Below are 23,877 nucleotides of genomic sequence, written 5' to 3'. Positions count from 1 at the left end.
ATCTTAGTTTCTCTATCCTGTTTTAAACTGATAAAATATCCTCAGTTGAAAAAAAACACAAACGCACCGTTTGTGTCATTCTCAAGAACCATACACTTCAAACTTTGTTCAGCCAAATGTTCAACTATCTTAAGAGAGGTGGCCAGCTCTGGGTGTGTGAGTCACTCTGCTATTTTTCCGTGAGTTCAGATGCTGATGGCAGCATACCCAGTCCATACACGCTGTCAGCTGCATTCTCTTTGGAATATTTGGAATGTCAAGTCTTATTTACAAAGTGGGATGTGACATAAAGTACCCCTTTCCCTTGGAAATGAAGGGCTTTAGACTACTTATTGGACTGTAAAGTGATTTGTGTTTGCTTTGAGCCTACAACCTTTTGTGTCTAGCTCCACCAAGTCTCTAAGAAAAGCAACTGAGAAATCACCAGTAATTCTGGATGTAAAGCAGAGCCCGTTTGGTTGGTCAGTGGGTCTTTTTTAAAAAAAATACAATGACAGCATCTCTGATATCGGAAGTCAATGTGCTAATCACTATAACATTATCTTCTAAATGTATTACATTTTTTAATTTTCTTCACAATGTGAATGTTTTACCTCTGCAGTAAAAAATATATAAAAACAAAGAAGCAGCCCATCCAGTATAATTCAGTGGTTGAGCATCAACCCATGGACCAAGAAGTAGCCGATTCGATTCCTGGTCAGAGCACCTGCCTGTGTTGTGGGCTTGATCCCCAGTAGGGGGCATGCAGGAGGCAGCTGATTGATAGATGTTTTTCTCTCACATCAATGTTTCTACCTCTCTCGTCTCTCTCTCTCTAGCTCTCTCTCTCTCTCAAAAAAAAGTCAATAAAACATATGAAAAAAGAAGCAGCAAATATTTAAAAATCATTTCACTACATTGGGGTATTAGAGTTTTACATTTTACAATTTAGGCATCTTTACCCCATCAATAACTTTAACAGTTCTTAGGAGATAACTTCTGCTAAGAGATTGGAGCCTGGTTAAATGAGTCTCCTAAAGGAAGTTTGCTCAAGTATACAAAATGCAAAGTGGTTTTATCTTTTCTCCATCACCTTTCCTATTGCTTGTTACTACCATCTTATTAATCCCTAGCAGAGCTATGGCTGAGGCAGAAAAAAAAAAATGTTTTTATAGAGTTGAAATTTATTTACAATGACATTAAAAGATCTCATCTCCAGATTTGGCAGAACATGACCATTATTTTTGGAAACAGGACCTGCAGGTGCAGAGGATGTAACCTGGGTGGACAGTTTCCAGCTAGGGGCACATCTGCTCCCAGGTCTTCTTACTGTGTCTTTGGTGCTGACCAATCAACACAACTGTTTCCTGGGCAGTTACTGTGCAGGTTTACCGGAGGTCACAGAAGCAGCCTCCCTGTGCAGACTGAGCTGGCTTGTTATAAAAAGTTGATCCTCCAGTGTTCCCATAAAAGCCTGATATTTTATGATGGTTTGTTTCATTTTTCGAGTCCCGCATCATTGACCACCGTTTTCGGTGGCACCTGCATGATGGATGGCAACAGGCTAGATGGAGCAGTGTGACCTTTAGGACAGTTGATATTTTATCTTTAGACACAGAGGATGGGTGGCCCTAGCACCTTCTAATTCAGGCTCTGAAAGCTCAGGGGAAAACCTACCAGTAGATGAGCATAAATATTTCTATTGAATGGTTTTTAAATGGACAACCTGCTTAATCTACAGCCAAAGTTGATTATGAGTGAGGAAGCCTTTTTTTTTTTAGACAAGTGCAGCCTCTTCAAAAGTTCCTGAAAGTAAAACATTTCCTGGTTTCATTTCAGCATTTTGTTATGTAGTCAAGCAAACTGCTCCTTATGATCTGCAGCCAACTCTTCTTTCTAATTATCTTTCCATTAAGATTTTAAAGAAATTTGCATTAGTGACAGGACCCCAGTGAGTGTGATTTAATAGCTTGTGTTAGTGTTGGAGAGGGATTTAGGTAAATGTTTATTCTGTAAATCAGAAAAAGAAAAATTATTGTCTTCAGTTAAGCTACAGATGTCAAGGATGGGCATGAGGGCTGAGTTACAGAGAAGGTGAGATGTCCCTGCAAATGTGACTAGGAAGAAGGTAATAGAGAATGCCCCCAAACTTTCCTTCGGGGCTATCCAAAGAAACACTGTTAGTTCATAGTTCTGTAGTTGGGCTACAAGAGTCCCCAGGGTACACAAAACTGTCTGGAAATGTCAGAGTGGGATTCACAAACTGCCTGCATTAGAATCATGTCAGGACAATGGAATATGCAGATTCTTGACTTCCAACCCCAAACACTATCAAAACTCCTTGGGATGGGGTGTAGGACTGTATTTAAAATTTTTCTTTTTCTTTATTGATTTTAGAGAGAGAGGAAAGGAGAGGGAGAGAGAGATAGAAACATCGATGAGAGAGGACATCGATTGGTCACCTCCTGCATGCCCCCAACTGGGGATTTGGCCCACAACCTGGGTGTGTGCCCTGACCAGGAATCGAACTTGCGACCTCTTGGTGCCTGGGTCGATGCTCAACTACTGAGCTACACAGGCCAAGCAAGACTGTATTTTTAAATGCTCCCAGATAGGCCTAAGGTATCCCAAGACTCGGAAACCCTGGACCTAAGCTGTTTTCCCTACCCACGTCTTTTGCTGTAAGCAATGCAATCATCTAGCGATCTCTCCAAGTGGCTATTGTGTGACTCATCTTTACATGAATGTATGTAACCTCGTAAGACTAATTAGAAAAATTATCCCCCACATAGCTCAGAAAGCTGACCTCATCCTACAAATGCAGTCCAGCAGTCAAACATTAATTTCAAAATAACAAGTCTTTACTTTGATCTCTGGAACAAAGACGAGTTGCACAAAATGTATGGATTTCTTCACGACATCACCTTCCTCTTCCACCTGCTGTTCCACACAGACCTGCGGCTCAGTCTTCAGTACCCAGTTCCTTCGCTGCCAGCCTAGCACAAGAATAGTTCGCCCTCTTACTCCACCAATTCTTCCCAGAATTCTGCATCACAAAAGCCCCCCAAAATCATTGTGGCAATGGCAGGATTCTCTTTAGAGGATGAGGGAGGTTGCAGATCGGGCCACACAAAGCCATTCCAGTGAGCCTCAGGAAGGGAGAGTTGGGGGGATGCATACAACTGTCAGCTCGCATTACGTTCTGAGGATGGAGTGGTCTACAGGAAGAGCTGAAACAGGGGTCAAGATATGGAAGCATGATAGTTTCTCAGGCTCCTAAGGGAATTTGGCTCCATTAATATAAGTCATTTTGTAGAAAGAGTTTAAAACAAGAGAAAGGAAAACATATATACCTGAAAATTTCAAATTTAAGTCTTCTTGTGGTCTCTAAACCATGTGAAAATGCATGTTTTTACATCTATAAAGAAAGTATAAAATACATATAATGTTTTTTTCTTTCTACCATTAAGGAGATGAAACCTCAGAAGTCTAATATAACAAAAAGAAGGAAGCAAGGTCCTGCGGTGCCTCCGTCCAACAGAAAACCCACAGGCGAAGATGGGGCCTCCGGGCAATGTTCCTGCCCTGCCATGAAGCACCTTTATTTTCAGGTTATAATATGTTTGAAGTACAGGCAGAACAATTGACTTATAAAGCTTATATGCAAATGAAAATAATTTACAAAGCTTATATGCAAATGAAAATAATTACTGTATTAATAGTGACTTTAAGAGCTACTATTTATATTTTTAAAAGGGAATAAAGCTCATGTTCCGAGCATTGTGCTAGTCCCTTTCCATGCGTTATCTTTCCTCCTACCAGCTGCCTTCCAGGTAGCCTTATTCTTCTTATTTTAGAGAAGAGGAAACAGATTGTCAGGGAAGTTATATAAAAACTTGTTAAAGTAACAGAACTAGGGTGTGGGAAAATCCAGGATTTAAACCCAGCCAGCCTTACTCTAAGACGTTTGTTCTTTGTACCATCCAATATTGTCTCCAAAACTCACGACAACTGCATTTTCGTTCTGGAAGTCGTGTCCATAGACTTGAATAGACGGGGCATGTTCAGTGCAGCATGTTGTTCTGGATTCTGGCATGGGAACTACTTGGTAACAACACAGTTGCATCAAGTAAGAGAACTCAGAGCATCTGAGATGCTGCACCTTGGAGCTTGGCTGCCTGATGCCTGGTGCTGCCCAAGCAAAGCTGGCCTGTCTGTGCTAAGCTGCTTAGCCTCAGGGAGACTCATGAGCCCAGAGGACCCTTGGGGCTACTGCTTCCAGGCCCTCCCTCACGCTGCCCCCACAGCCATCTGGCTCAGCAGGACAAAAGTTGTTCTTTCTCCTCTTGCCCTCTCCTGCTCCCTGGTGTCTCTGGTGGCCATCTCCTCTGGACAACTTTGTAATCCTTAGCCCCTCTCCCACCCCACAGACAACCTCTCCCTGCCTACAGTTTTCCCAGGAAATTTACCCAGCTGCCTCCAGGATGCACAGGTTGTTCTTAGTCTTCACCCATGCTCTTGGCTAGAAATCTACAGCCTTCCTTCGCTGTGCAGCTGGTTCTTGCTTTGGCTCAGCATTGTCCCCTCCATTCCCCCCACCCTGTAAAATCCCTGGGTAAAATCTCACTGTGGGTATCATCCAATATATCCAATACGGTCCTGCCATCTCTCTCTCTCTCTCTCTCTCTCTCTCTCTCTGTTTGCCTGAGTGACCCCCAGAAACAGGCATCTGCTTTGGGGTTTTGTCCTAATGATGGAACCATGAATTTATAAACTGGGTCATGTTGTTAGGGCAGCTTGTCTTCATTTCAGGGATTCAAATCATAGAATTAAAACTCTGGAAACAGTCCTTCATTTTGCAGATGAGAAATGGACTGGACTGTTGATAATAACAATTAAAATCATCATCATGATGACAATGACAGTTGTTGGTGTTAATGTGATATTTGCTACACATATAGTCCCAGGCACTGTACTTGACACACATGAGCTCAGAGTCCTAACCAGACCTCACATAGTGCCGACCAAGAACCATGTTTCCTGGGCCTCGTAACACTACGACCATAGAAATAGAAACGATTGTTACAACAACTAGTGATAAAACCTGTTCTAGTGGACCCCCTTATTCAGGAAAACAAATCATTCAAATCTAACAAAAACCCACCAAACTGTAGCCCCAGATCAATACCACTTCCTCCTGTAGCATTAACTTTCTGCTACTTCTCCCAGAATCACTATCTGTGAAAAATTGATGAATTATCACAGCCCCTAACCTGAAGACATTTAGATGTTTTCTTTTTTTCACAAGTGACACTTTTCATTGACATTTTACCAGCTGTGGTGGGTCAGCAGCAATATAAGAAATGAAATGTATGTTTGAAAACGGTTACTCAGATGGTCAGAAGTAAGGGAATCCAGAGAGCCGGTATAAGCACATTATAGGATTGAGCAACAATTATCAGTGATATTTATTTGCATTTTAGGAACTGCAAAGAAAGTAGACAATATAAGGGCCGCCTCTATAATGACAAATACATGTGAATACTTTTTAAATACTTTTGTAAATTTTTAAAATTTTTAAGGGAAATGTTATGTTCAGCATATATGACCTAGCCCATTTTCACCTATAGGTAGTTCTATTAACAACAATATACATCAGCCATAGAATTGCTGGAATGTCCTGAGGAGAGACTCCCCTCTGTAAGATGAGAAATATACCTGGCTTGGTAAATTGGTTCTCTAATGTGATCTTTATGCAGATCAGACACTATTGTTCTTGACTTAACCATGACTGTACAAAATTGAGGATTCTGGGACATAAGGCGTCTCATCATATTTACCAAACAAGCTCTTGCTTATTAATAGGCTTCCTGGATATATCAGGAAGCCATGACCCCTAGAATCTGCCCCCAGGAGGCAGCCAGCTCAGCAGGTGACTGCCCCACTGCGAGTTAGAAGCCAGTCTCAAGTGCACTTGGGGAAGCAAGACAATTGTCCGAGCTTGATCACTTCTGAGTGAACGGAGCCTTTCGCAAGGAACTTCCTCAGGTAGCCAGTGTGAGTTTCCTCTTATAAACAGCTGTCTCCCTAAACTGACATGCTACAGATAAAATAAGATCCAGCCTCACCCAGATTCCATCTGCCTGTCTCCTAAGGGTATTGCATTTCCCATGAAAGAGCCTGGATCCTTGCTCTTTAAGGACTAGGAGAGGTGAAGAGAGGATATAGAAAACAGTGGAGTGGATGGTAGAGTATGTGTACCAGCAATACACCATGCATCACTTGCTTCCAGACCATGTTCCTTTAATATGACTGTGGATTTTTTTTTAAAAAGTCAAAGGAACAGCTCCTGGATTAGTAGTTTTGGACCCAAAGTCCCACTTTTGTATGTATCCTTGGTACACAGTTCTTTGGTGGCAGAAATGGGCTTAGAACCCAGTTTTCTGCCACTTTGACTGTGGTCTTTCTGGTCTAGCAGTGGTGCTCATATCTGAATGTGCATTCCAACTACCTGGCAGCTTAAAAACCAACAAAACAAAACATTGCTTTGATTCCCCTGGACTAAGGTGGAGACCCAGCCACTGGTATATTTAATAATACCCTCAGGTGCTTCTACTTACTATGTAGCCAGAATTGACAAGCACAGTTCCAACAGATTTTGAGTTACAACAACTAATGTTTAAATGTATGTCAGTAGGCACAGTTGATGTCTCTAACAGGTAAAATTCTGTGAAAGGCTCAGCCAAGCGTTAATAATTGATGATATATATAAAAATGTTCTGTAAACTATAAAGTGCTGAACAAGTACGAGGTGTTTTAATAATCACCAACAAATGTTTTCTGAGAGTGTCAGCCTTGCTGGTTGTGAAGTCAGTAGCCTTGGACGTTCCCTGAAGAGACTGCAGCCCAGTGGCTTACAGTCTAAGAGATGGTCACTTGTTTCCAGGAAACATGTCTGAAGAATAGCAGCACAAACTGTGGTCCCCTTGCAGGTCAGATAGTCTGACATAGAGTTACAGGCTGCAGAGCAGCCAGGGGTTAATGCCCAGAGCAACTACCACACGAGTGAAAATCCAGGTTGGCTGCTCCAATTACCCCCACTGCAAGAAATTTCTTCTAATTAAACCTTAAGAAATATCAAAGGATGAGAAACAGAATCGGTATTAGAGCTCTCAAAGGATGACAAGTTTGTTCATCTCAAGGCAACAGAAGTCAAAAAAGAAAACATACACAATTCAATCTGATGAACTCCTTTGTGGTGAAAAGCTAAAATACAGAAAGAGCACACTGGAAAAAGTATTCATGACAAATAGTGCAGAGGGTTACTACATACACAGCATAAAAACATCACATTAGTTAAGAAAAAAAAAATCCAATCCAAACCAGTAAAAGGCACACATGAATGGGTTTCTCTTACAATCACATACATCTTTTGCCTGCTCCGATTTTTAATGGCTCTCACACAAAGAGAAGTGAAGGGATCAGATAACCAAAGGTCATTTCTGAATTTCAAGGAGAGGTGGAACTCCCATGCAGCTATCCTAGTTAGATTACGGAAACAGTCAAACTCTAAAAACGATTCCCATTTAATTAATTCCATTCTGAGACGGGCAACCCTTGCAAGGGGCTTGTATTGCCTCCAACAGCACAAATGAATGTCTAAGGCACTCAGATCGATTATAGATGAGAAATGGCGGGAAAGCAACTCCTGCCCCTGCAGGCGATCTTTCATTTGGAAATAGAATTTGAACGTGATAAAAAGTAGAGTTAATCTTCACTGTTATGAAACCTGCAAGGGCCGAGGTCAGAGTTATCTTCATTTTACAGAGAAAGATATCATCCCTCTGTGGGCTGTATTGCATGTTGTTTTCCAAGTTTCCTCCTGCATTATTTCACGTGAGCTCAGGGACATGTAGGCAGGATAGGTCTTGCCTGAGTTTTAGAACTGAAGACGTTAACACGAAGGGGTTATGAGCCTTGTCCCAGGTTGCACACAGCAGTAGGGTCAGAGCTGGGACAGGAGCCCAGCCATACTACTCTTCCAGAGGTTCCGCAGCCACCGTCCCCATGATGATCAAGACATTCACCGAAGGCCTCATCTAAAAATAGCAAGGACTGCCCTGGCCAGTGTGGCTCAGTTGTCCTGTGCATCAAAAGGTTGCCAGTTCGATTGCCCATCAGGGCACATGCCCAGGTTGGGGCTCAGCCCCAGTAGGGGGCATGCAGGAGGAGGCCACTTGATGTTTCACTCTCACATCAATGTTTCTGTCTCCCCCTCTCCCTTCCTCTCTCTCTAAAAATCAACTTAAAATTTAAATAAAAACAGCACTTCTGATACGTTAAAGCTAAGATTTGATTTGTGAGGATATTCACTGGAAAACTATCACGTACATTATAGTAATCATGTATTAAATCCCACAGTTTACCACTTATCCTCACTTTTCTTTCTGTAACAGCTTAATTCACTCGCCATCCCCTCCCTCTTGATTCTCAGAAGTGGCCTGAGGCTGCTAACTTAAAGAATCTGGGAATTTGCCTTGGCTGTTTTGTTTTAGCCTAGTGTTTAGATGTATTAATTCTGACAACTGGTTTTCTGCCCTAAACCATCATTCCATTCCTGGGTTGAGCTCTAAACCCATAGATTCAGAGAAACCACTTTACCTCCCTTATCTTGGGGTCTTACAAGAGGCAGATCTATGGACAAGTGTTTTAGGTTTGTTTTTCCTCCAACCCCCCCACCCCACCCCCCTTCCTACTGCTCTGACAATCAGGCTTTTATTATCCCATTTCTGCTCATTAGAAAAGTCCTCATCCTTGCCCTCCTGCATGTACACACCTGGCAAATAATTATTCCTAGAGCACTTTTGATCCTAAGGGTTGACAGTGCCACTTTGTTTGGATAAAATCTAAATGCCTAGGTGTGGCCCTGAGGGCCATACATTTACCTTCACACCTAAATCAGGAGCAAGGACACAGATTAGGAGCCAGAAGGACCCAGGGCTGACTTTCTGCTCTGAGATTCTCCAAGCAAGTCACTCACTACTGGCATCTTGGTGCTCTGAGCACCTCATCTCTCTGCTATGATGTAAGAATAAATGCAGCCCCGACCATAGGCTGGTCATCTGCATAGAGCAAAAGATATAGGTGGAGCGTGTGGTCCTGGTATGTTCTAGCAGTAACCCTTGGCCTTAGTTAAGTCCCCCACTCCCTTCTTTATTCTATCTGGTACTTTAATTTGAGCTCGTCTCTTCACCTAAATCCTCAACTCCTTTGTCAAAGGTGAAATACCGCAACAATGTAGAGTTTAGCCCTTGGAGTCAGACCTCCAGCAATCCAATTCTGCTGTGTAGTTTTAGGCAAGTTAGATAATCTGTCAGTACCTCAGTGTCTTCATTTGTAAAATGATGATGATAAAAATGGTACCCACTCTTATATTATTGCTATGAGAATTCTGTGAGATAATAAACTTAATGTCCTTAAAACAGTGACCGATACAGAAATGTTCAGTGTGTTAGCTTTTATTAGTAATAATTCAAATTCCTCACTTCATTCAAGATTCCCAGCAGCTTCAATTTCTCCAGGAAGCCTTTACCTAACTAACTCTACAATGTAGTTGTCATGGCATTGTCTGATTTTAATAAACGTACCTTGAATTGAGTAGGCATGCTGCAGTGTGTTATGTTACACAGCCTTATGTTATTCTTTGGCATTTAATCTTGGTATAATGTTTATCCTCAAGTAACTTAAACTCTTTGGGAGCATAGAAAATAATGTTTCTACCTGCTTCCTCACCCTCATCCTCACACCCCTCCAAAATTTGAGTGTGATTTTTCTGCCGTTACCCACCCTGCTGGGTTGACACTGAAGACTTCCCCTGGCCCTTCCGTTCAGCCTGCCTGTCTAGGAAGAGGCTGGGCCATCAGTCACATTACTGAACAGGGTTTAAAGGCATGCCTGTAATACCTGAGACCCATTTGGAACTGGAAACTAGAGTTAGTATAATGCTTTGTTTGACCTCTCAATCTTTGATTATTTACTACCTTTTATTTATTGAGAAGGCATTTGTCACCCTTCTAGACTCTAAACTCCTTTGAGGAAAGGGGCTAATTTCTGTTCATCTTTGTGCCTCCTTCCTTCCGCCATGCCTCAGGTCCCCAATACATACCTGTAAGTGCTGTGGGACAGTCATATGGTGTAAGAGGGATGTGCCTACCCTTGCTCCTGGCAATCCTCTCTGTCACCCAGCCCTCCCACCTTCAGTAAAGACATCTTACCTTCACAGCAAAAAAAAAAAAAAAAAAAAAAAAAAAAGCAGAAATCAAATATTCATTCTTAGCTCTTGAGTTTCAATAGTTTAAGCCATCCAGGATTCAGAGCATAAAATCTATGCCATAAACAAAGAGTACATACATTAGAGTCAGTTTCCTAGTTTCTCCTGGCTCCCCCAAACTGATAAAGATTCCATAGGCTGGAGAGGGATGGAATAGGGAAGACAGAGTTACAAGACACTGGGGGGTGGGGAGGAGAAAGGGGAGGGTACTGCTTTGAAAGGCCCAGAACAGTTGGAGGGGGTGGGTGATAGGAATGCCAGGTGGGCCCTGGCCAGTTTGGCTCAGCAGTTGAGTGTCGGCCTGAGTCCTGGGTTCGGTTTCCGCTAGGGGCACGTACAACAACAACAACAAAAAGAAATGCCAGGTGGGGTTGACAGATGTAAAAGCAGAAACGTGTATGATTCACTGACTGGGTAGAAACTCACAAAGCTCCCCTGAACCTAATATAGTTTGGGAGGAAGGCTGTGAGGAGTGGCTGGTCAGACCATCCAGACCCAGTCTACAAGGCTTCTGTGCCTAAGAGTATAAAGTAACTGACAGAAATTTGGACCCAGGAGGCCTAGCTGTGCAAGATAGCAGCCTTCTAAGTGAAGTAGATGAGAAGTGATGCTGTCTCAGCAAATACCAGTGTGGACAGATGCTCCTCTGACCTCTATTAATACCTTGAGGTTTAGATGTACCCCTGGGGTTTATATGCAGCCCTGGAAAGTGGAGGGTAAAATGGGGACTAAACATATACATTAACTTCGTTATGGAAAACTACAGTTACATTTCTTCAATGCCTGAGTATGTGAGCTGAAATTCTCATTAAAAATAAACCTAAGATTGATGCAGCCACTGTGGAAAACAGTACTGAGTTTCCTCAAAAAATTAAAAATGTAACTGCCTTATGACCCAGTGTTTCCATTTTTGGGAATATATCTGAAGAAACCCAAAACATTAATTCAAAAGAATATATGTACCTCTGTGTCTATTGCAGCATTATTTACAAGAGCCAAGATTTGTAAGCAGCCCAAGTGCCCATCAGTAGATGAGTGGATAAAAAAGCTGTGGTACATTAACACAATGGAATACTACTTGGCTATAAAAAAGAAACAAATCTTACCTTTTGCAACAGCATAGCTGGACCTGGAAAGTATTATGCTAAGTGAAATAAGCCAGTCAGAGAAAGACAAATACCAGATGATTTTACTTATATGTGGAATCAAGTGAACAAGATAAACAAATTAATGAAATAGAAACAAACTCTTAGATACAGATAATAGGTTGGCAGCTGTCAGAGGGTAGGGAGCTGGGTGAAATAGGCAAAGGAATTAAGCAAAAAATAAACAAACAAAACAACTCATAGACACAGACAACAATATGGTGATTACCAGAGGGAGAGATGGGGAGGGGTAGGCAGACGAGGGTAAAGGGGGGATAAATGGTGACAGGAGACTTGACTTGGGGTGGTGAACACACAATATAGTATACAGATTATGTATTACAGAAGTGTACACCTAAAACCTATATAATTTTATTAACCAATGTCACCCTAATAAATTCAATAAAAATTTTAAAATAATAATAAATAAATAAAATTTAAAATCTCCCTTGAGATGATCACACCAACTAAGAATTTGAAAGACACAGTGGCCATCTCTGGTATAAACATGAGATAAAATGGAGAGGAAAGAGGAATGGGAAGGAAAAAGTGCTTATATAAAAGTGACGGTATTCAAGTTGTCACTTCCCCTCTTATTTTATTTAATTACCAACAATAGCACTTAATTTCAGGATTGTTAGCATTAGGAAACTTAGCCCCAGCAACTTCTATAGGCATGGGTACTTCGTGCTGTTTCCTAAGTGTAACAGCTGATGTTCATGAGAATGAGTGCTATCGAGAAAACGTTTCACCAGCACTTTGAGGAGGCAGGAAAGTACGAAATGCATCTTAGAATGACTTCTGCCCAGAAGAGTTAAAACTGTGGAGGAGCTCCTCAGAGAGTAAATCCTCCAGGATTCTGGGCAGCTGATAGTTTTATTGATCTAATTAAATCTATGGCTTTTTTGTTTTCCTTTGCATAATTGCATGTCATTTTTTACCATCACTTGATAATGAACAATCATTACCCTTCTCATTTTATGACTGGTCTTTATGCTGAGATCCCCACACCTTATGGCATTTGTCATCACTGTCTGGTGCACTTGCTTCCTAAGCGAACATAAAACCTCTATGATAAATCACGAATACCAGAAGACCTTCCAAGTCACTTATATTAAGCTCCTGAGATGGGCTTGGCCACCCCATGCCTGTCACGGAGAGGATTCTCACTCCAGTGGCACACGCCCCAGCTGCCTGTCTGGACGCTGTCTGCCCTGCTTCCCTGATGGCCGGCTTCATTTTGACAGCCCTGCCTTGTATCTGCCCAGCACTGTTTTCACGTCCCTGCTCGTGAAGGGGATCTGATGTTCGCAGCGCTTTTGAAAACATTGGGCTGACAACCAAATCGCTGTCCTGGGACATGACATTGACACCTTTGGAGAAAACTAAAGAATTTGATGGTAGCTCATCTTCCAACCTCTCAGGAGTACAGTCAGAGCCTGACACGCTGCTGTCTAGAACAACAGACTTCCTCTGTGGAACAGGCTGCTTAGACCAGGCACAGTGGGACAGCCGCAGCCACACCAAGAGTGAAACAGGGCGAGAGAGGGCAAGCATGCCCTGACAGATGCCCACATACACAGAGACACGGAGACAGCATGCAACCTGTGCATGGTCTCCTGTCTTAGTTCCGGCTGCTGTAACAAAATACCATAGACTGGGTAGTTTAAACAGCAGTTCTCTAAGCTGGGAAGTCCAAGATCCAGGCACAGGCAGAGTCTCTGTCTAGTGAGGGCCCACTTCCTTGGTCATTGATAACTGTCATCCACTGTGTCTTCACATGGGGAAAAGGGTGAGAAAACTCTCTCCGGGGGTCTCTTTATAAGGGCACTAATCCCATTCATGAAGGCTCTGCCCTCATGACCTAATCACCTCCCAAAGACCCCCACCTCTAAACACCATCTGGTGGGGTTTAGGTTTTAACATATGGATTTGGGGTGGCACAGTCTGTAGTACATCCAGAACATATTTCAGTGTTAACGACAAAAACAGAATCTTTCTCATTTCCCCACTGATGTGTAAGCTCCTTGGAGGCTGAGCTCTGCTTGCAACTACGCTAAGTACAATTTAGGAGGAAAACACAGTCATGCTACATGGGCAGTGCTTAATTCACGTCTGATAACAAAGAACAAAAGACAATGATGTCCTAAAAGAAATCTGTTGCCATCATTGCTACAAGGACTAAAATAGCATTCATTTTGCAAAAGTTTAATTTTCCCCAGTTCTCAGCTATTAACTTCTTTTAGGTCATCAGCTCTTTGGCTTTGGAAAGGGGCTCAGAGGGCTGTGCTGGATTCCATACATCCTAGTAGACAACCAGTTGTTTCCATGTAGTAAATTCATTATCCCTTCTTTCTCTCCTATTATAATGCACAGCCTTCCAGTGTCATCTGTTTTTCTATGAGTAGTGTTTCCCCTTTCTTTTTATTGTAGATGCATCAATAACATTTTGAAATATACAGATCTACAGGTAACATAACTGAAATGTCCCAGGCAAAGCAGGCAGGAAGAACTTTAGCCTAGTATTTCAGATTACTTTTGTTGTCTTATTTTTTCTATTCCGTATTTTCTTTTCTCGTCTTTACATTTTTTCTAAGATATGATATTAAATGTGCTGCAACTCCTCAGGAGTGAGTACATTCAGAACAAATAGCTGACAATCTTTAGAAACTAAAATTTATCTGAATTTAAAACGGTAAGGAAATAGTTTTGTTTTCCCCCCAAATTAAATGTGTCAGATATAGGGGGGGAAATGTATTATGAAGCATTCCAACTTTTGATTTGAGCACAAACAATATGTTGGCTAATTTGTATTGATTTTATCTGCCAATCTAGATGCAATCACACTTTAAAAAGCAGATTTCTGTAATTTGCTTTTCTATAAAATGTCACCATTGCACTAAACACTTTGAAAACAGTCTTTGTAAATCAATCTGCTGTTATTAGATTTGTTTAAACGATAGCATTAGCATTCCATGCCGAGATTTAATTTGGTTTTAAAATAACTCCCTACATGCAGAACATTTCCAAGGGCAGAGAGGCTAGTTCCCAATTATTTTCATGCTGCCAGTGCTAAATGTGTTTAATAACTCACTTACCCACAAGCTGGGGGTTCTCTGAAGACCTCCCCTTTCAGTGGGATGCACATGTTTTACCTCAGGCTAATTTATATTTTTAAAAAGGCAAAATGCAGAACCATATCCCAGTGAAAAGTGAAAGTTCTTACCTTGTTCATGTCAAAGGTATTATAGACTTGGTCAACGTGTTGATTGGCCTTTTGATTCAGACCTTGCAGACCCAAGAGTGTCTTAAATTCATGCAGTGTTTGCAGGCCGGAGGGGTATTCCGTCATAAATTTTCTGTACCACACGTGGGTCTCTTTAGCAGGAACTGCTGTCAGGCCATCAGCCAGACATTCGCTGTTTCCCATCGTGACTCAGTCTACAGCTTTTTCTCGGGTCGTTTTCAGGTAGGGTCTGTCTGTATTTAGTCCCTCAGTCTTCACTAAACTCGAGGCTAACACATGCCCTTAGAAAGCTACTTTAAACCTCTTACAGCTACAGGCTAAATAAGAACAGAAAGCCAGTGAGATTAACTCATCTGTGCAGTTTTAAGACTAGGCCATTTACCACTCACTGATGGGACTGTGCTAACTTGCTCCTCAGAGATACAGTTTTCTGGGATGGGCAGAAGCAGTGATTTCAAGCGGGTAATCCATGCTGTATTGTTAGCCATAAATCCTGCCTACATTACAGAGTCACATAGTGGGACCTAACACAAAGACTCTGAGTTGCAATCGGGAAGCCTGGGTTCTGGGCTTTGTTTGCCACTTAATAACCACACTGAAACATAACTTAAGTTCTCCAGTCTCAGTTTCCCTAACAGTAAAATAGTAACAAGACTAATTGCCTTTCCACACCTAAATATTGTGAAGATAAACTTAGATGAAGAACATTTTTTGTTTGTTTTTTTTATCCTCATCCGAGGACATTTTTCCATTTTTTTGTTCGGGTAGAGTGGGAGGGAGAGAGAGGAACAGAGAGAGAAAAACATCGATGGAAAGGGACACATCGAGTGGCTGCCACCCGCACGACTGACCAGGGCCAGAGACAAACTGCAACCGAGGTATGCGCCCTTAGCGGGAACCGAACCCGGGTCTCTCTGGACTGCTGGCCGACGCTCTAACCGCTGAGCCAAACTGGCCAGGGCTGAAGAACATTTTTTAAAACCATGGGGAAATTATACATTCAGAGTATTGTTAAATTGAAAGGAAGTCTATGTATAGGAGAGGGAAATGAGTAAGAGATAACCATATTGTTAGTAAAAGAAGCTGTAGGAGGTGGAAAAGTGTGGTTTGCAGACAAAGGAACATATTTCAAGGTGTCTTCTGGCATTGTTCTTGCCCCCCCCCCCCTTTTCTTTAGCTGTTTTGTCTTTTCTGCCTCTCCAGTCTGCATCTACCCATGCCCGCTGCCTGCTGGCTCTACCCCACCCCAGTTCCCAAGCTGATCCTGCCTGAGCCAACTGCAGTGGCCTTGAGAACAGAATGAATGGGCTTAAGAGCTGTATCTATGCCACAGTCACAGAAATGAATTGCTCATGTGGTCCTCAAGCCTTCTGGCCACCAGCCATACTCAGGAGTGAAAGAATTACATTACTTCCAGGTAGGGTCATGTGTTTCTAAGCATGCTTCTTCTCTCCTAACCTTACTCCACATTTCCCCCCAATTCCCATATTGACTCAGTTCATAAATCTGATCTCTGCCTTTGTCCCTATTTCTTCTTCTTGATTATCTGTATAAAACCCCCAGATTCCTCAAGAACTGGAGCCAAGGGGGCCTTAACTGAACTGTCTGGACAGGAAGTGATGATGGTCAGGGTGAATATGATTAGTTTTGTTTGAAACATACCATTATAGATCTTCAATAGCAAATTTTAATTTCATAATTAGAGTTATATAACAAGTGCTCAATAAGGTAATAGAAATCTGGAACACTCATTTGGTAGTATTACTTGAAACCATTAGAGTAGAGGAGCTATTAAGGACTCAGCCCTAGGGATTTATTCAGTCAGGAAAGATGAGGAATATCCTGTTAGAATCTTCAAAACCAATTCTCTAGAAAGTCCCTCTTCAGACTCTTTCTAAATGTCTGCCAGAAGGATGTTCAGAGGCTCGGACTTCTTATCACCATTAGCATTTATTAATCACCAATTTTTAGATTAAAGGCAGAACTGATAGTGATGATGACAAAGAAAGGTAATGAAAGTTTTCTAGGGACCAAGAAAATCTCTTGTGGAAGAAAAAGTTTGGGTAAGTCAAGAATTCAAGCACGTGAGATCCAGATCAAACTTAAAAAGAAAAAAAATCTGCATAATGATTACAGGGGAAAAACTATACAATTATTACAAATAGTATGAGAATTCTTATATTGGATACAACATTGACATCTACAAGTCAGGAGTCTTGCTATACAGAACACTAACCAGTTATAAGATAATGGCAGAAAAAAAAAAAAATGGGAAAAAGGCTTCATTTGTAACAGGTCAAAGCATAAATCTAATTAATTTCAATAAATATAACTAGAATGTGCTAGATGTAGTTGAAGAAATATTTTAAATGCTAATATGGGGCACCAATGAAGACTTGAACATATAAAAAGGCATATTTTCTTTGGTCTTGGGTAGAAAGACATGATATTAAGAAAAGGCAATTCTCTCTGTCTTAATAATATCACCACAAACCCAACAAAATACAGATAAAATCTGAGGGTGGGTGGTGACTAAAAATACTAAATCTAAGTTTGAATGAGAATTAAACATGCAAGCAGACACAGGAAAATTATGAGATACAAAATTACCGACCAGCCTACCCAAACAACATGGGTCTGACATAAGAAAAGATGGGACAATCAATGAAAAATGATAGAAATTTGCTTTTTAGAACTTGGCCCAAAGTAAATAGGAATTTAACATGCAATAAAGGTGGCTTGCAGATCAGTGGGGGAAAAGATTGATTATTTAATTAATAATTTTGGGATAACACTGTGATTCTCTGGAAACACACACAAGTTGGATTTTTAACTTACTCCTTACTCCAAAATAAATTCTAGCTGAATCAAAGATTTAACACTATAATTATTAAAACTGTTATAAGAAAACAAAGTAAAATTACTTTCTATGTTTAGCATTGGAAAGCCCTCTCTAAATATGACTATAAAGCCCAGAAGCCAAAAACAAAAGAAAATTAAACCAAAAATTTTTTAAATCCTATAGTATGACTAAAACTACCATACATTTTTTTAAATGAAAAACTATGAGCAAATGTTTGTAATATATATAATATAAAAAAGGTAATGTCCCTAATATGAAAATAGTTCCTATAAACCTGTAAGAAAGTGCCACCCAATCGAAAAAGAACAAAGGCTCAATTTAAAAATTCAAATGAATTTCAAACACTACAAGATTCTCAACCTTACTTATGATACAAAAAATATATGTGAAAGCTACAAGGATATACCACTTTATACCCTATTTGATCAGCTAGAAAGATTGATAATTCACTAGGTAGGTGAAGGTGTGAGGAAACAGGAAAAACACTCATACATTGATGTGGGCTGTATATTAATAAACTTTTTAGGGAGTGCTATTAGGCAATATTGGTTAATAATAAAATGTGCATGCCCTTTGACCTAGCAATTCATCTTCTGAGATTCATTTAACAGATACAATTGCACCTATGTGAAATGAACATATTTAAAAGAATATTCACTGTTGTGTGTGTGTAAATCCAAAAGAATGGGGAAATGTAAAGATCCATTGACAAGAGAATAACAAGAGAATCCATTGACTTGAATGGATTCAGGAGGATCTGGTATAAGCATGCCTCTTGAGGAGAGTAACTAAATCATTCAAGACAGGCAAGGGGTGAAGACTTAGCTTCTATTCCACATCACACGTTCTGGATTTCCTACTTTGTGCATGTATATACAATTAAAATTATACAATTCCACAAATAAATATTAAATGTTTATTGTTTTTGTCCAAAGGTACAGACAATTCTAAATAAACTCAAAAGAATCAGTTAACAAAGAAAATGTAAAAACACAACTCTTCCATTTGTGTACTGTCCACCTTATACTTAGAAGAAGATTTGCTCTTTTACAACAACTCAGTAAGAATATCATCATATATACTGCAACTCAAAGTCTTTTGAGGATTTGTGTTTTCTGCTTCCTGAGTGTTGGCCGTATTGGAGAAAAGGCACAATGTCTGTCTTTTTCAACACAAGTTTCAAGAAGAGGTAATTCTGTAGTCCTGTGTATACTGACTTTGAAAACCACGGTTTTCCAGTCTTTACAGTCTTTTAAATAAAATCAACAGTTAAGCCTAAATGACATTTCCAACTTCCTTAGTTGCTCATGTGGGAATTACAGAACTAAAGAGAGAGTTAGGGAATAGGACTGGGAAATCTGTCGACTGTAAATCACTCTCTATCTCCAAAGTATACAATTGTCTTAGTGTCAAACAGGACGACCTTCACAATAACAAGAGGAAATGCTTTTTGAAAAGAACTTCCCTTTTTCTTACTAGCTTTTTCTTTAAAGGAAATGTCTTTTCCGACTTTTAGTGTTGAGAAGTACTTGGACTGCTCTCCAAAGGGAAACTAGGTCCTGTGCCTGCAGCCCCTTTCTTCAAAATGCTCCCCAAGAGGAGATGATCTTCTTTCAGCAAAGCTTCTACATAACTGTCCATTTGCTCCAGGTCTCCTCCTGGACCTCCCTGGAAGAGAAAACCAACACTCGCAGCAGGGAAAGAAGTTACAGGGTTTATTCCTATCGTCTGGGGGGCCTCTGAACAGTCTTCTCTCTGTTTCCCGTAACAACACAAGCTGCCCTGCATTTGAAGAATGCTTTTAACCTTTCAAAATGTTTTCCCATTTCAGCTCATGTTATGCTTGCAAGCGATTCTAACAAAGATCTAACGTGAGATTCTAACGAAAGTTGGATCATTTTTTCTTCTTTAGTGGAGGTTAATGTAACTGGTGTTTTTTTTTTTCCTTCTACTTAATTACTTGTCATATTCCTATAGCCTCTCTTCCATCCTCATCTCATCTTTCTCTGTTATAGGCTCTCATCTTCCATTTTTAAAATTCAAGCCTCTTTAGCCTTACAGGAAAAACTGATGAGTAGGACATTTAAAATAATTTTTTTAAAAATTTTTTTTAGAGAGAGAAGTGAGGAGAGAGAGATAGAAACATCAATGAGACAGAACATAGATTGGCCTCCTCCTGCATGCTCCCCACTGGGGATCAGGCCCACAACCTGGGCATGTGCCCTGACTGGGAATTGGCGACATCTTGGTCCATGGGTCGAGCTCAACCACTGACCCTCACTGGCTGGACATTCCGACTCCTGTTTCTCTTCTTTCCTCCGCAGCATCATTTCCCAAAACCCTTGGCTTCTGTCTGCATCTGCTCCCATCTACTCCCTTTTCTCTCTCCCACCCCCACCCCCCGAGATTTCTGGGTTAATTTCATGCTCTCCCTTGGGCTTCCGAATCCATGAACAGCTGGACAAATGCTCCTTTTTACTGACCTCAGTCCTACTCCCCTCAGGCTCAACCACAGGATCAACCTACTCTCCAAATGAGCTGATGAAAAGGAGACATTGTAGGAAGGACCTTACTGAAACAATCCCAATTTTATTATGGTTCTCAGTAAGTATCTGGTTCCACCATCCTAGTTTCTCCATCCCTATCTGGTTCCATTAAAGGTGCTTCCACTTTGCTCCCTCTGCCCTAGATCTGCTCTGACCTCTCACAAGGCTGAATTGGGTTACACCCCAGCTGTGTGCCTGGGATCCTGTTCCTGACGACAGGTTTCCACAATACTGATATTCATCTAAATTTCTAAATACCATGGACCCTGAGGGATACCTGGTGTGACCCTTTCTGACAAGGACCACTCATGGCCTACTTGAACCAATTCCGTCCTTCAAATACAGCTCTCTACCTGGCAGACTAGACTTCCCCCTAGGACTTCAGGTGATTCCCAGCTTCTTCCTGGGCCTGCTGCACCTGTGTTGTTGTCTACCTACATCGAGTCTCTGCTCGAGTCCCCGGGGTCTACCTACATCCAGTCTCTGCTCGAGTCCCCTGGGTCTACCTACATCCAGTCTCTGCTCGAGTCCCCTGGGTCTACCTACATCCAGTCTCTGCTCGAGTCCCCTGGGTCTACCTACATCGAGTCTCTGCTCGAGTCTCCTGGGTCTACCTACATCCAGTCTCTGCTCGAGTCCCCTGGGTCTACCTACATCGAGTCTCTGCTCGAGTCTCCTGGGTCTACCTACATCGAGTCTCTGCTCGAGTCCCCTGGGTCTACCTACATCCAGTCTCTGCTCGAGTCCCCTGGGTCTACCTACATCCAGTCTCTGCTCGAGTCCCCTGGGTCTACCTACATCGAGTCTCTGCTCGAGTCTCCTGGGTCTACCTACATCGAGTCTCTGCTCGAGTCCCCTGGGTCTACCTACATCCAGTCTCTGCTCGAGTCCCCTGGGTCTACCTACATCGAGTCTCTGCTCGAGTCCCCTGGGTCTACCTACATCGAGTCTCTGCTCGAGTCTCCTGGGTCTACCTACATCGAGTCTCTGCTCGAGTCCCCGGGGTCTACCTACATCGAGTCTCTGCTCGAGTCCCCTGGGTCTACCTACATCGAGTCTCTGCTCGAGTCCCCTGGGTCTACCTGCATCCAGTCTCTGCTCGAGTCCCCTGGGTCTACCTACATCCAGTCTCTGCTCGAGTCCCCTGGGTCTACCTACATCCAGTCTCTGCTCAAGTCCCCGGGGTCTACCTACATCGAGTCTCTGCTCGAGTCCCCTGGGTCTACCTACATCGAGTCTCTGCTCGAGTCCCCTGGGTCTACCTACATCGAGTCTCTGCTCGAGTACCCTGCAATTGCTCTTGCAAGTGGACACAGTAAAAATAGAAATTTCAAGTGGGGGATGAGAGTAAACATATTTGGGCAGAGACCCTTTGAGTGCCTCTCCAGTGATACCAGATAGTGTTTCATACTCTGCTGAATAAAGACCTTCACCTCCTTACCAAACTTTGTGAATACAGCAAATTAAATTAGTATAATTACCTTGACTATTTTCAGGGAGAGCCCAGGGGCTTGGCATAGAAGAGCATATTATTACTCTTTCTTTCTTTTTTTTTTCCTAGCCAAACATGATTTGCTATTCTAAAAACAAACAGTTTTTATGAACTTTTCAGATAAAGTGTGCTATTCAATTTCTATGACATAGAATTTCTTTGGTCTCTCTAGTTTTTCTTGTTAGTGACACAACTGTTATCACTAAAACTTTACCATATGCCAGGCTTTGTATTAGGCCTTTTACACACAGAAACATTTCCCACCTTTTACAGCCACAAGAACCAAAAGGAACCCCACTCATATCCCACTCTTTCAGCAACAAGTAAACTTGAAGAGGCTTATTTAGTCTTGTCGAGAGAAGCACATAATTACCAGTATGTGAAAACAGGTTGTATTAATCTTTTATGTTTTAATAATGACACATTTTAACTGTTGTCTAGACCCCAAGGGGGAAGGGAGGTCTTCTCTTTTGGCTATATACTTCAATCAAGCAAAAATATATTCTGCATTTTATTTTGTAATGAATATAGAGGAATCCCAGAGACACCAAAATCTGTATAGTTTTTGAAGGAGGAATGGATTTTCAGCTTGAAGTGTTCCCAGCAGGACTGAAACCCAGGTAGTCTGGCTTCAAAGTCTGTATCTCTCCCCAAACCTGGGCATGGGCAAGACAAGCCTCCGACCCTCCCGTCAGAACTCTCTGTGGGGACAGCTCCCACCCTCTCATCTTGCGTGGCAGGAAGGCCCTGTCTCTGTCCCAGAGTAGGGTCTATCCTGAGCAAAATTTCATGAGCTTCCTAGGCTCACTGTTGATTTCTCAACTTATTTCTAGCATTTACAGAAAGAGTTTTCAACCTTGGCTATATATATATTTTATTTTATTTTTTACCGTATTTTCCTTAACACTTCTATGTGCTATAATAGCAGATGAGCTATAATCCTTACTAGCTCAACCTCATAGAAGACCTCTTCTTCATGCATTAAAGAAACACACACACAAACAAGATGGGAAATAACCATATTTACATGATGTTTCCTAGCCTACAAGATTGAAAGAGTCCATTTTTATCTATGTATTAAGATAAAAATAAATGAGCATAGTTTGCTGTCTGAAAAAAATTAGAAAAATTTCCCAACTAGAAACATGCTATTGAGGAGACTGAGGGGAATCAAACTATACCAACAGCAGAAGCCAAGACTCTGATTTTGTTGAGAGAGAGAATAACAGACTTTTTAAAATGTTCTAGCATATACTTTCAAAGTTCACTTACTTATGGTTTCAATATAATTACAGGGAGAGGCAGGGCGAGGTTAATGATTTGTCCAAGGTTAATAGGTGGATGAAGCTGTTAGGAGTCCCACAAAGTGTATTCCTACTACTCAACCAAAATCTTATCACTTACCAGATGAAGTTTCTGCAAAAATGCTGCGAGTTTTACACGGAGATTATTCAGTTTATCTTCAGCAACTTTTCTTTTTTGTTCACATTGCATCAAAGCTATTTCATTAATCACTCCTCTTCTATTAGCATCGTAGATAATAGACTGTGTTTTTCCCTTTAGTTTTTTCTCATATTGAGCCATGTAGACATTCTGGATCTGGGAATGTTTTTTAAAAAAAGTTTTAGCGTATTTTAAAATTTTACTTCCCCCCTAATATCAGAAAGAAATTTCACATTTCAATTATGCACATATATACCAAGTGTCAACTCAATATGTATATGAGTGGTCACATGTTCTCTAAACTTAAGGAACTTACATTTTAATAGAAGAGAGAAAGAAAGTAAGAAAATATACAATTGTCTTACAATAACATACGAATGAGCGAGGCGCACCAATACATTCCCTTGCTTTGAAATGAAGAAAGAATCTAGTACTGGTTGAATTTGTTCTCCCACCAGTGATACTGGATCATTCAAGGCACTCTCAACTGAACCAGTAACTCATAGACAACATGGAACCCTCTCTCCAAGAGAACCAGTAACTCACAGACAACATGGAACCCTCTCTCCAAGAGAACCAGTAACTCATAGACAACATGGAACCCTCTCTCCACAGAACCAATAACTCATAGACAACATGGAACTCTCTCTCCACAGAACCAGTAACTCATAGACAACATGGAACCCTCTCTCCACAGAACCAATAACTCATAGATAACATGGAACCCTCTGTCCACAGAACCAGTAACTCATAGACAACATGGAACCCTCTCTCCACAGAACCAGTAACTCATAGACAACTTAGAACCCTCTGTCCACAGAACCAGTAACTC

The 23,877-nt window shown here is 41.3% G+C and overlaps 2 protein-coding genes across 2 annotated transcripts in view; both read right to left on the bottom strand.

The window, feature by feature from the left end:
- The window catches only part of GUCA1C (guanylate cyclase activator 1C), a 34,052-nt gene extending 19,056 nt beyond the window's left edge, over nt 1–14,996 (bottom strand). Inside the window, exon 1 of the mRNA XM_036242517.1 lies at nt 14,681–14,996. Within this exon, the coding sequence (XP_036098410.1) occupies nt 14,681–14,884 (204 nt within the window). The 5' untranslated portion in view covers nt 14,885–14,996. The remainder of the gene's footprint in view (nt 1–14,680) is intronic.
- A 4,080-nt stretch (nt 14,997–19,076) lies between these two features.
- The window catches only part of MORC1 (MORC family CW-type zinc finger 1), a 140,944-nt gene continuing 136,143 nt past the window's right edge, over nt 19,077–23,877 (bottom strand). The window contains exons 26-27 of the mRNA XM_036242516.1: nt 23,007–23,201; nt 19,077–19,232 (exon numbers count right to left, since the gene is read on the bottom strand). Of these exons, the coding sequence (XP_036098409.1) occupies nt 19,077–19,232; nt 23,007–23,201 (351 nt within the window). The remainder of the gene's footprint in view (nt 19,233–23,006; nt 23,202–23,877) is intronic.

This window comes from Molossus molossus, unplaced genomic scaffold, assembly GCF_014108415.1.
Source record: "Molossus molossus isolate mMolMol1 unplaced genomic scaffold, mMolMol1.p scaffold_m16_p_5, whole genome shotgun sequence".
Classification (NCBI taxonomy): Eukaryota; Metazoa; Chordata; class Mammalia; order Chiroptera; family Molossidae; genus Molossus; species Molossus molossus.
This window is presented reverse-complemented; position numbering and strand designations above follow the sequence as displayed.